This window comes from Strigops habroptila, chromosome 21 (assembly GCF_004027225.2).
Source record: "Strigops habroptila isolate Jane chromosome 21, bStrHab1.2.pri, whole genome shotgun sequence".
NCBI classification, from domain to species: Eukaryota; Metazoa; Chordata; class Aves; order Psittaciformes; family Psittacidae; genus Strigops; species Strigops habroptila.
In genome coordinates, this window is record NC_044297.2 from 2771844 (window position 1) to 2785576 (window position 13733).

Here is a 13733-nt window from a genome sequence, read left to right on the forward strand (position 1 = left end):
GGCTAAATTAAATTGGTGGAGGCAGTTCACTCACAGAAATAATTTCTGACTGTCACAACCACCATAAATACGTTCCCAAGAGGGCAGAGGAATACTTCAGTCAAGCCAAATAACTTTTCAGTGATGAGTTGTTTTGCCTGGGCATCTCAATAAACCACATCTGAACCAAAGAAAACAGAGATTTATAGTCTTGCAGCACTGAGAGAATCAGAAAGTTCTGCTTTACTTAGCAGTGTCTGATACCCACTGCCAGGCACTGTCACCTCCCTTGTTTCCATTCCTCATGTGCAGAGGAAGCTGGAGGAGATTTCTCTTCCTCAGGGGGTTGAGAGACCATGTACTACAGGGAGACACTACAGTGACTGTGTAAGACACCTGGTGTAGGGTCTTTGCAGTATCTCGTTTGCTAAAATCAAATTAACAGGTAGAAAAAGGAAGCTGTTTAGCAGTTTAAACAACCCAGATGGTGGAGCATGAACACTTGACTGCACAGATTCCCACATATCTGCTGTGCAGCATATTCCATAATATTTCCCCAGCTATTTCACAACACAGGCCACTGCCATACCAGTAGTTCTGCTGAAGTCAAGGTGTTACTTGGCAAGAGTAACAGCCTGGCTTCAGCTCCTCAGTGGAGACAGGAATCTTTTCTGGCAATGCACTGGAATGGTTCCTGTTGTGGCTACAAGGAACTTCTTCAAAGCCAGAGTTGTACTACACATACACACACTATTCACTGTATGTTCGCTTTCCATCTCCAATAGAGACAAATGTCCTGAGGGAAGGGAATTAGCAAAGCCTGAGGAAAACAATGGTTTCTGCCTGATTTTTACTGATGAGAACAGTCCAGAAATGGTCAGTAGTAAATATTTAATTATCTTGGAGCTGGTTTAAAAAGCCAAACATTCAAGTCCAAATTCGCTTTTCTGTGCTACAGGTTCATCTGTTTCTTCCCATATTTAGATCTGTATCTTAATGTAATACAAATGCATAATAACATTTATGCTTGTGAATATATAGTTAATGTATTTATTCATATCAGTATGTCTAAAGCCCTTAAATAGGAGTTACAAGGTAATGTGCTTAAGGTAAACACTTCGTTTTACCAAATTCTTTGCAGATATTACCCCTGCCAAGTCCTAAAAACTACATATTAATCAAAGACAAATTCACAAATTAAAAGATGTCATGTCTTCATAATCACAAGCATCAATTTAAGTGACATAATTCCTCTCCCTCGCTGTTTTTGGGTTTTAAACACACTGACAGTGCTAGGCACACCAGGACACTTTCACATTCGTGGTACCTACAGTCTATGCTGCTCCTCATCCTCTCTGTTTCACCCCTCCCTTTAGGAATCTCTCCTATTTTGCTACACAAAGCAGTCCATCTGCCGTCATTCTGGACCTCTGGGAAGCCCGACATCAACACGACGGTGACCTTGACTCCCTAGCCTGTGCCCTGGAAGAAATAGGAAGGACACACTCCAAAATCTCGGACATAACAGAAACTGAGGTCGAGGAGCCCGACTTCAACTACAGCAGGCAAAATGGACTTTAGTTACTCTCTCCATTCAAGAACTGACGGCCAGCTTTGACTATGACACTAGAGATTCTCTTTGGCAGGGAGGAAATAAGGGTTTCTGCACATCAGGGTCTGTATGGAAACAGACACTCAGTTCCACAATGCAGTTTTCAGTTGGAGGAGCAGAAGCAGCTCTATTTAAAAAATCCTCTCAATAATAAGGAAAACACAAGCTTCTCCCTGTCCTCTCTCATTTAAAAACCATGGTTTAATGTCAAAAACAAAACTACGCATCTGGCATTCCTGGGGCAGGAAGGAATGAGACACAGAGCCATAAAAGGTAAATATTATGACATAATTTATCACATAATGTCATGAATATTATGACATTTCAGGAAACAGTAATGCTGATATAAAGCCTAGAGGAAATCATTGAATATGATATGGAATATTTGAAGCCACTAGAGGTTAATCCTGGTTTAAAGATTTGGCTTCTTGGGGCCTGGAGCCCCCTTTGTCCTGCAGCTCCAACTTACCACACTTAGAGTGGGTTTAAGATGCCATTCAACAGCATCAGTTGTCCCTTTGTATCTGCTACAGGAAAACTGAGAATCTGGCCACCTCCCGTTCACATGTTTGAGGAATTAGAGGATCTTGTAACTCTTTAATTGATATCATGTGTATTCCGACCAGTTCCTTTTAAACATTCAGTCGCTTAATGAATGTACTGCTGCTGCAGAGCTTTCCTGCTTGGTCTGTTAACAAAGGAACAGAACAAACCCCTCCTCTGTGGAATTAGTGTGTGCCTGAGAGAGATTTTCTCAAGTTCTCGGTCTGCAAATGTTCATTTAGTCCAAAAATGTTTCTTCGGGGGTGGATTTAAATAACCAAAAAACACACGGGAAATCACCAGCCCTATTTTAGCAAGTTTACACATTTTTTGCTTACTTTAGGTACTGAGGCTAAACTAAAAAGTCAAGGTGAAGTCAATCAATCAGCACAGCTTAATTTTGGTTTGGTTTCAGACTGAAACAATCAACCCCACAGGGTCCTGCCAAAAATGGGCTTCATTCCATTGGAAACCTGGAAATCTCACAGGATGTGAAGCTTGGCTGCGTTGTTACACGTGGTTTAGTTACAAACATGGCATTTACCACCAGATTTACCCAGAATCTAGCTAGAGAATGCTCCTCATTTTTTATCCATTTCATACAAGAATAATTTATTACTTCAACTGAACCAAAAAGAGCTGTCACTGTGAGCGAGTGGGACTGGTACTCAGCCAAATTTAACTATTAGTTTTACTTTACTTATATATTCTTTAAAATGAACCAAGGCGCTCCAGCCCTGGGCTGTCAGTGTTGGTGAGAGGAACACCATCAGTATAAAGCAGGAACAAACCCAAGATTTTAGGAGCTTTATGGAAATGCAAGGAATGGAAAACAAGCACTCTGGGTTTTTTCCCCTGTATTTGGCCAAGAGCAGCACGATAGGCCACAGGGTAGGTACTCAGTGTGCAAATCTGTAATAATCTGAACCCGTTTCCTTACCCAGGTTCCAGTCCTGAAAGGTTATGATGAACTACTCTTGATTTAAACCTTTGCTTGTTCTTGCTGCTCTAAAACTGCAAATCTCATTGCTTGCCCTGCTCAGCAGGCTGGAATAGTGTTAGACTTACAAATACTTAAGACTTCCCTCAACATTTTCTGCACTTTAGTATTTCATGCAGCCTGACATGAGAGTTCCTGTTTGCAGTGGGAAATTATAATGGCTGTAAGCATATTTGCGGCTGAGACAAAAATACCTGCTGCTTTGGCTGCAAGCTGTCACTGTTTTCAGCAGCACATGGTTCTATCTGTGTTTGAATTATATTTCTAGTGACTTCCAGTCCTCCTCCTCAGAAACCTGTTCTTCATTGGACAAAATGTCAGGAATTAAGTAAAAATAGGGAATGGCATCCACAGAGAAGCGACGGAGCTTTAGTGAGCTGTGGTTGTCTGGGAAACCAGCTCCAGGTTTAACTGCGCTCTCGGGCAGTTAATTTGTGCTCAGCTTCTCCTCAGATGCAGTTTTAATTTTCAAACTAGCTTCTGTTCCCTAGCACAGCAGAGAGCAAAGCACCACCCTGCACGTGCTGGGACATACTCGTGTCATTCCAAAGAGCTGCCTGTATCCCCTCGTTTTCCCAATGTGAGCTACACCCAAGACCTGGGGTCTTGGTTTTGTGGGTTTGTGACAGAGCTGAGCACAGAGCTTCAACCCAAAAGCTGTATCTCAGGAAACGCACGGTGTTCACTTCCAAGACTTAGGCAGCTTTGAGAAACCTCCATGTACAGAGACACCCCATGCTGCCTATGGAATGCTCAGCAAGGCCCAGAGAGAGAGAAACCAGCAGCTGGCCAGGCTGACCTCCTCTGAAGTACATCCAAAGGGGCCTTCAGAGGGAAGGGCTCTGGGTTGGACACCAAATCCCAGTTAGACACAAAAATCCCATCAAGCCTAGTGTCTGCATTAACCTACTGAAAAGGAATAGATGTCAAAGTTGCTTACAATGCTAGAAAAGAAACCCTTCAGTCTGGGGACTGAGGTAAGATTACAGTTCTGTGTCACTCAGTGGACTGTTGTTGTTTCCCTTTAGGTTTTGATTCCTGTCTTCACCTTTGCTAAAGCAGCAGCTTTGTTACTGATACTATTTTTTGTGACTCTGAATCAAAAACTCTTGGTTTTATTCTAACCTCTTCTTGTTTTGATGCTCTTGTACTGTTTAAGTGGATTGGAAATATCACAATACTACCAATTTACCTTCCTCCCACTGGAATGGGGTTTGAAACACTAACCAAACCATGCTAACAGGAGCTTATCCAGCTGTACACCCAGAGTTCTACAAGAACTGCCATACTGTCAGGTGAAAATCCATGTAGTCCTGTGTGGTATCCCTAATAGGGACCAGGAAACAGTATAAGTAATATGCCCTGTACTAAGGGAATTGCTCAGCAGGGAGTTGCATCTGAACCACTGTGTCTAAGAACCACTGATACTGTCCTCCAAAAACTTGACTGATCCCTTTAGATCCCACTGAAACACTTGGCCTTCATGAGCGCTATCCAGGAGAAACAAGTGCCACGACCATCTCTTGTGTTCTTTAAACAGCCCTTCCTTTCCAAGCTTCCTTTTGTTTATCACGTGCTGCCTGACCATTGCACTAGGTTCCCCTCGTCCTGCGTAACCAGGATACCAAGTAACCGCTGCTGAATCACCTTGTCCATCCTTCAGCAGGCTTCTCTCACCCATCGTTCCCACTCACACTCTTGTGCAGACAGAAAACCTCTTGTCTGTTCTAATCTGGACATCCTTGCTGTTATTGCTAGGTAGTAACTGAACAATAAGAAATGGAAACCTGGGAGTGGAAAAATAGGCTCCAGGTTTTTCCTGTTCCCTTTGTAGCTGGTGAGGACCTGATGGGTCTGGGTAGACCTGCCTGGTTTTGGATGCTCCTTCTGCTGTTTGGCATGGGTGGCACTGGAGGATGCTGACAGCACTTGGCACTTCCAGCGGCTTATGCCACTTCTCCTCTCTTTTTATGCAGAGTTTTAGAGATGGAGAAATTAAAATGCTTTTAAGGTAAATGTTTCTGCTGCCATGTAAGTCAGGCAGCCACATGGGTTTTGTTACCATTAACAGAGCTAAACAATACACGTAAAAGGTGTTAAATGTTTGTCTCCTATTTGCTACATTAGAAAGCAACTGACTTTTGCCAGCTCCCCACGAGCCTGCTCTAAGTATGCTTTGCAATATAGTATTTTCTCAGAATAAATCAGAATTTCTATTCCAGTGCTATAAATAAATTATTAGCAATCTTAAAATTCCAGAAGCACATTTTTAACATCTATATTAAAAAGATTTTTTGGAAATCTGTATCCATATATGTGTTGATACGATCCAAAACCCAGCAGTAAAGGAGCATCTAAAACAGCATTAGAGGCCAGGAATTAAAAATGTATTCCCTTCCTCTAGTTCCTACATTATGACTTTTGAAAAAGTATTCTTAAGGGCTCTTCACAAGCTATAAAGATGTTATGTTACCCCATGAGATTCCATCCTGCAGCCCCGGGTGCCATATGGGGGAATGGCCACTGTGATTTCACATCACTAAAGGACCTGCTCGAGCATGTTTTCATCCTCAGCCCTTCTCCTGGATACTCCTGTGCTGTGAGTCATTCAGGATCCAGCCGAAGAGTTGCATTTGAAAACTGACTTACAGTTTCTCACCAAACTGGGGCACTTCACAGCTCTGCCAGACTGCAGCATCCTAAAGCTCATTTACAGTCTCACCACACTGCTTTTGCACAGTCTTGCTGGTTTACATTAGAATCCTTTCAAGCCGCCAGGAAAGGAGTCCTGCTCTGCAGAGTTAAATTCAACCTTCATCTATCTACCAGTGCAAGACCTGTAAAACCCAGATGGACTCCCACAGAAATTTTACTGGGCTTTTTGTGATAGATGAACAGAGATCAATAATTCTCTTCAAATATAGGGCACCATCTTTGTTATTATCATCAGCTCTGGCAAGAGCTGCTCTCCTCCTCCACAGGCCTGTGCACAGGTTGCCTTCAGCAGGTGAAGAGAGAAGCTTACTCAGTGTAAATCACTACAACAGGGATGTTGTCACTGGACAGAGTCTTGAGTGACATGGTCTAGAGTGAGGTGTCCCTGCCCATGGATGATCTTAAGGTCCTTTCCAGCCCAAACCTTTCTGTGATTCTATGGCTGTGGTAGTAGCAGCATCCTAAAGGTGCATTTTTGGTTTTAATTCAAAGATAGCACTATGTGAGAGTTTTAAAACGTTCAGTAACTGATCAATTCCAGGGAATATTCTCCACTACAAAAAATACAGCTTATGCATATAGTGCAGCTAAAACAGGTGAGGAACTGTTGTGGGATTCTGTTTGTGATTGGAATTTATCCCTCCCCCCCCACTCTGTTTCTGCCTTTAAAGCACAGATAAAGGCAAAGAGCTGCATTCTTTTTCTTGGGTTGTAATTAACTGAGTGGAAACCAGGAAATTATTTCTGAGTCCTTCACAACTGTGAATCATCTGATGATTTCTCTTTCTAGCCTTTCTTTTCCTAATCTGAATTATTCCTAGGAAGTTCTCCCACTTTTCCCACAGCAGAGGACATGGTTAACATTCTTCACTGAGAACCTTTCCCATGTCGAACCTACTGAAGAATGTTTTCCAGCAGCTGTGGTTTGTGGGATGTGCTTTGGTAAAATTACTCCCTTGACACTATTCCTGCTTCAGAAGAGGCAGCGTGTGGAATGGCATGTGTATCCTTCCTTGGATAGCTAATGATTGTCTAGTTAAAATTCTTAAAGCATAAAGGATTCCTGAGCAAACACAGTAACTCAAAGTACTAGCTCTAGAACACACACAGTACCTGTAGCAACAACTAAAACTCGATATGCTGGCAAAAGATCACGAATCATTTCCTAGTAACACACAGTCTAGCTCTTTTCTCTCATCGCCAATACTAGCATAAACAGCAGCAAAAATCTCCTTTCCATCATGGACAAAGGTAAATAAACCACTCTAAGATTAAAGAATCACTTGGAGGAGCATCTGATAGTGACAGCGTCCACAATGCAGAAAACAGAACCGACGTTCTACTGCCGCAAGTTAAACCTGTCAGTGTCCATGTTCACTGTTCTGTCCAAAAAGAACATAAATGTCTAGGAATTTGCCACTATTTTTTGTATTAGAGGTGAATAGTACAAATTCTACTAGTGTTTCTTGTCTGGGGCTTGGGTGGGTAGGGGTGTATTGTAATTTTCAAGCTATTGCAAAAGCTGCTTTTAAATAAGCTGTTCAGTTGTATTGACTGGTTTGTGCTTTCCAAGGGAATCCAGGCGAGCCGGGGTTCGGGGGTAGCCTCCTTGCCTTGCTGTCACAGGGTAACTAGAGCTGAAGTCACTTGTGAAAACTTAGCTAAGGGATGTGGTGATTAGGCACCCGTCCCTGATCTGTGATGTAGTGTACTGTAATCTAATGAGGTTAGACACTCACCTACTGTAGAGCCGTGGTTTTGTCAGCAGCTACTTAGTCTGTCTGCCCCTGGTGTGATAACCTTGGTTGAGAATGTACTTCTGCAGATTTAAGATGATGTCAAACCCCTGTGTTATCTGGTCTCTGTATATAAATATTATTGTCTAATCCCAAAAGGAAATGTGTAGCACAAAATGAAGTTAAGGGTGTTCTGCACCAAGCCTGGTTAAAGTTTTTGCTGACACAGCAGGAGGGGGAAGACATGGATCTAACAGTGATGTCTGCTACAGGCAACCAGAACGTTTCCTACCACATCCACACTTAGAACTGACTGAAGCTTTGGTTTTGCAGTTTAAAAAAAATATAAGACCTGGTATTTCCCATACTGAAATTTGGAATATGAACCTTACAGTGATGGTATCTTTTCAAGCAATTCCTTCAGTTTTCCCCTATTTGTGCACTGAAGTTGGAGGGAGGAATATTTTTACATGAAGCTGTAGACTTTTGCATTCTTTCCACTTTCAATCTAAAGCCCAGATCCCATTATTGAACCTCACACAGTTCCCCAATCCATCAGTATCACACACACACAGACAGATATGCCTTACTGGGGATGTGGCATATACATACTTCTGGTATATAGTTGGGAACAGCCAACTGACATCGTAGAATGGTGACTCGGGAGATGTAGCTGCCTCCTCTTGACTAAATTCATACCCACTATGACTCTGCTGATCTCAGTTCATACATGGTACAAGAACATCAAGTGTACACCTCTTGTTGATTTGGAAGTAAGATGTGATGCTGGTCAGTTGGTGGGATTTCAAACAGTGGTATGCATGACTAGAGCTAACTAACTGCAACATTGCTATTGCAACCTTCAACACTTCTGATCAGCCTTTAGGTGAAGGGGGAACTTCAACCTAAGCAACTACAAAATTAATACTAATTTCTTTTAAACAAGGGAAAACCCACAAGTATTCCTCTAGAGACCAACCTTCTCTTCTGCTCCTTTATTTTAGCAGTGAATGGGTTCTGACAATGCTGGTTTGGGCTCAGCTGACTGAGCGTTCTTCCCTCCCCCCGCTTTCAGTGTGTTTAGAACTGAAAAAAGAGCAGAGGTTTGAATGCTTTCTTGAGTATGAAGCTGAAGGAGTAGGGAAGAGAGACAGAAGAACATGAAATAAAAAGCATGGCCTTGGCTTCATACCACACTTTCTGTGCCTTGTTCTATCAATGTAAATTCTGAATGTTGTACAGTAAAATACTTGGGAAAGACTCCTTGGAAAAGGCTGCACTGGCTTCTTTTTTCAGCACATGTACATATATAAATATATATACATATATATATTTGGTAATGCCAAACAGCTGTGTTATATTGTACTGAAAAAGTAATAATGGACAGTTTGGATGTTTTCTGTAGAGTTTGCAAATCCTGTATGGCTATGGCCTTTTGGAGATAAATGTACAGACGTAAATTACTGCATATCAGTTATTTATGAATAAAGAGTCTTTTACTGACATCTTCGATTACTGTGTGAATGGCACATTCATTTCATGGGATAAAACAAGATGTTGTGATATGAGTGGTTTGGGATGCTCAGAGTGAGCCTTGGATGGGAGTTTACACTGGAAAACTGTGTACAGGTCACCTTCTTCCAGGAAACTTGCTAAATCTACAGGAATAGGACCAGAAGTGAAGTTTACCCTTTACTGACAACACTGAAACAATTCAGGAGTATCAGCCTGCTTTCTCACTAGCCTGAACCATGACCCAAAGAATGCCAGTTCTGTTCTGCCTAACACATTGTTGCAGGTATTTCACTGCAGTGCCCTATGTGCCTGAAGACAGGTCCAAGCCCCGCTCCAAGACTAGGACATCTCTATCCTTTGCACTGCAAAACCACCATCTATTACTCTGCTTTTTGCAAGACAGATGCAGAGCCTCTCTGTGGATGCATACACACCGCCCATTCCCTCTAAAATGCAGGTAACTCCATTGCTACATCCTGTAAGTGGTTGTACCTTGAATCCCACATCTCTGGAGTTCTGTTCCCATTACCACGTAAATGTAACTTTTGGATTTGTAATACCCTTTACCGAGACAAGAACTCATTCTCCTGATTAATCCTTCCCATACACATGAGCTCATAACCATAGATCCCACTTAAAAGAATGGAAATAGCCTGTCAGCAAATAGAGCACTCAGTCCTGTAATCAGAGCGCCCCTGACTGCTATCAGTGACACATCACAACCTGCACGGGTACCACAATCACTGGTGCTCATCTTCCTCAGAGGCACCCACATCTGCCTGTCACCAGTTTGGTTAGAAGACACCAGGAACCCTTGGATTAAGCCAGAGCAACACTGGGGGGGGTTGAGCAGTACACAGCCCTTCTCTGGATGGATCTGATCTACACTCCATTTACCACTGTGTCACATTAACACACATACGTGTGTGACAAAATGAGACCCTGGAGATGGCACCCACCTTAAGTGAGATGGTATAAAGTGTACTATTAATAGATACATCACAGGGGATGCTGGGACAAGCTGTTATAAATCAAAATAGCCTTCAAACATTTTATTACATGCATTTAAGTTATTATCCAAGATATACACCATATAATGTAATGACCACCCTTTATAATAAATAGGCCTACCATGTTAACTGCCTTTGCCATTCATTGTAAAATTATTCATGATTAATTATATTTGCAGAGAAGTAACATATGTTACTGTAAGAAGTTCACTGCATTGTGATTCATTGAACAGCCACTGAGAAATTACCCTGTAAGTGGAGGCTGCTCTCGGATATCTCCAAACAGAATTATGGCCTCCACTGAGCACAGGAGCATCCTCCTCCTTTACACGCCACATTCCCTCCCGCATGCACAGTGCCCCATCCACATCTAATGCCCTGCTGCACGCCACTACATCACACATGGGAGCAGCACCCAAAAACACAAGGGTATTTTGCATTACTAAAGAGAATTTGCTTTTTTCCTCTGATTATAAAATTACTGTAAGAAGCTATGGCTCTAGTAAAATCAGCGTATGGTCACTGAATGTATGATAGCTCAGTTAAAGAGTGCTGATGTGCTTCAGCCCAACCAAGTGCACCCCCTTGTCTGGTTTTCAGTCCTGTTCTGTCTCCACAGAACCTGTGAGGAATAGTGAGCTGCCTTCACAGCTACCGTGGTGGCCGGTCACTTGAACGGGGCACTGACTTGTTTTGTGACACTGGCTTTCCCCAGGGCCCTGTTGTATAGCACAGGAGATGCTGGTGCAGTATGACAACAACAGTTGTCAATGGTGCCAGTATAGAGTTCATGGCAGGAAGGAGGGCTTTGGCTGGTAGATAAAGATAAGGAAAGAAATGGATTCTCTCCCTGCGTGTGTTTCTGTTTTGTTTTAAGGCCATTTGGTTGCTTACTCAAATCCTCTAACCCTTCTGTTGTGACAGGAGGCAACGCTGGAGAGAACTACTCCTGGTTACAAACACCACAGACTAATTTAAACTAAACTGAATAAATCCCAATCTGTCCCCTGCTGAGGAGGTTTGTGCTTTTTTACATATTTTTTTCCTCTTCTACTTGCGAGATACTGGTTTGATTTTACGTAGTTGGTATTCCAATATATCCCACGGCTTCAAGGCTATCTTCCCTTCCTCTGGTTTTGTTTGCTTTTTCCCCTGTCAGCTTTATTTACTAAATAACAGCAGCCACAAGCAGATTCAAACTTTAAGTAATGGTCAATGCCTCAAGTCCTACAGAAAGCTTTGTTCGTAAAAAACCACCCTCAGGAATCCAAATCACTGATGCATTGCTACATTTTGCAGAGATTACCAATATCTGCCACGGCAATTACCCAGCAAGGGGACACCCTAGCATTGCCTGTGGTTGGAGCAGCTGGAATGTTTCTTCCCTCCTCAGGAAGGAAACAAAATAGTGCTGCAGACTTTTACCTATTTTAATTGAAACCCTTCCATAATGCATTTGGAAGCACTCCCCTCCCTGAAACCCAGGAGAGCTGTCAGAGGGCTGTCAAGTGCTGTCACTGTGCTTCACGTCCAGAAGATCTGCTGGTTAGGAATTGTTGCCATCAACTTCACGCTTCTCAATGCGGCATCGAAACTATCTGCCCTCGAGTAACTTCAGTTTGTTTTTCCAGTGTGGGAGAATCTCTCACCCGTCAGAAAATCAGACAGACTTTGTACAAGATGCAGCCCCACCACTATCCCACCGGCAAGTCCCGCTCTGACACCAAAAGCTGTGCTGAAGATGTGCAGCGTTTGATCAACATACTCTGTCCTCTCAAAGGTGAAGCATGAACTCTGCTACAATGAGTTGTTCGACTCCCAGCCTTGATTTCAAAACAGGTGAATGATAACCTAAAGGAAGCAGCCCTCCTCCCCATGCCTCAAAGCACACCCCCCAGCATCTCACAGATCACAGAGGAGGGACCTTGAGGGCCAGATGGCACATCTCGAGCGCTTTGAACTACTGCCTCCTCTGCTGGTTTCTTCACTGGAGAACTGCTGAACGATGTCTTTACTGAATGTAGTGCTTCACTGGTGGCTGCACAGTGCCAGCCTGTGCAATGGTTAATTCCCTGGTGGAATGGCATTATACTGCTAGCCTAGAAAAGTCTAATGACCTTGCTTAAGGTAGTAAAACCTACTGGAAAAGAGAGAATAAGAGAAAAAGACGACACACGCAGCTGGAACTCGGGTGGGTGTAATTCTGTGCTGCAGTTTGTGTGTGACAACAGTTACCTGATTTGAGGTCCTCACTCTAAACAGAATACAGCAATACTTCCGCCTCCTCTACCCTCCAAAACCCACAAAACCCATTATCTACTATAACTCCTCAGAGCATGGACAATCTTTCTTACGCAGTGGCTGGTACCTCAGGGGTCAGATCTGCATGTGTATATAAATAATGTATTATTCACCAACACTGTTAAGGAACACTGTAAAAACTAAGCAGTGTTTTTCTTAGAGGGCTGAGGCAGCTGACAAAACCAATGTGGCTTAGACAGTTTTGTGATTGCATTTATCAGACAGGACCACACAACTGCCTCTATAGTGTGGCACCGAGTTATGTATTATAATAGGCAAAACACATTATTAGCATGGCTGGTTTACATATGAATAAACCATTAGCTCTTAAAACATGCCTTCCAGAGTGCAAAATAAGCTTTAAAGTGGGCCCTTTAAAAAGTTTGGTTCCTTCTATTAGAAATATTAGAAGTGGTCTGTTTTGAATCACCCAGGAGTAAAGCACACTTCTCTGCCAAGGAGGGCTCTTAGCTCTTAATCATGACTGCTCCAAGCATCATTTTTCTATGGAATTAATGAGAAAGGTAGCTGAAGAATAACTACTGACATCAATGCAAGAGCTTAGAAATTCTCATGACGTGAAAAAGTAACACTGCTTTTCTGGGAGTATATCAAAACAAAACAGTCATTTACTGAAGTCTTTTAGTCTCACTGTACCACTGTAGAGAGAGCCTAAGTTTAGTTTTGCCTGCAGACACAGACATTTCTGCACTGGGTTGATTTCAGAGGCAGAAACATCACATTAATAAGGTGAGAGAATACACTGGGAAGTCTCCCACCTTATTAGTCTGTGTGTGTACACACACATGCCCCCCCCCTCCACTCCTGCCTCTGTAACCAGGTATATCTTGTGCCAAAAATGCTTGGGATAGGCAGGATGACAGTATTTGCCTCCCTCTTTAGTGGGATAAACCAGCTTATTAAATCTTAACATGAAGGTTATTTTATTATGAAGTGACAGATGTAAAGATTTACTTTGCCATTCCTCACCTGCCTTCTCCCTTCTGCTTATTCTTTTGTATTTGGTAATGGCCTTTCTCTTGTTATATCATCCTGTCAAAGAGTGTAAAGATCTCTCCCAGGACTGCTCATTTGGTCTAAATCACTCAGCCAGCACGGGTGACAAGGGAAAGTGTACATGCCATGGCTGATGCAGAGAAGCAGCTCTGTCCTATACGCCAGTAATTGTCACCGCATGATAAGAAAGTGTAAGATTTAATAAGGTCATAAAAGAGAATGGCATGAGCTGGCGTGATGGGTATTTTTTTCATTAACATTCAGGAAATCTGGATTCAGTGAGACAATAAATTACTGCAACTGAG

The 13733-nt window shown here is 42.6% G+C and overlaps 1 protein-coding gene and 1 long non-coding RNA gene across 7 annotated transcripts in view; one reads left to right on the plus strand and one right to left on the minus strand.

Annotated features, from left to right (window-relative positions):
- The window catches only part of UNC5D (unc-5 netrin receptor D), a 138616-nt gene extending 129519 nt beyond the window's left edge, over positions 1-9097 (plus strand). For all 6 annotated transcript variants that reach the window (XM_030510116.1, XM_030510114.1, XM_030510111.1 and 3 more), the window contains one exon: positions 1356-9097. In XM_030510116.1, coding sequence (XP_030365976.1) covers positions 1356-1560 — 205 coding nt within the window. In that variant the 3' untranslated portion in view covers positions 1561-9097. The remainder of the gene's footprint in view (positions 1-1355) is intronic.
- The window catches only part of LOC115618494, a 73655-nt gene that overhangs the window by 21472 nt on the left and 38450 nt on the right, over positions 1-13733 (minus strand). The window lies entirely within an intron of this gene.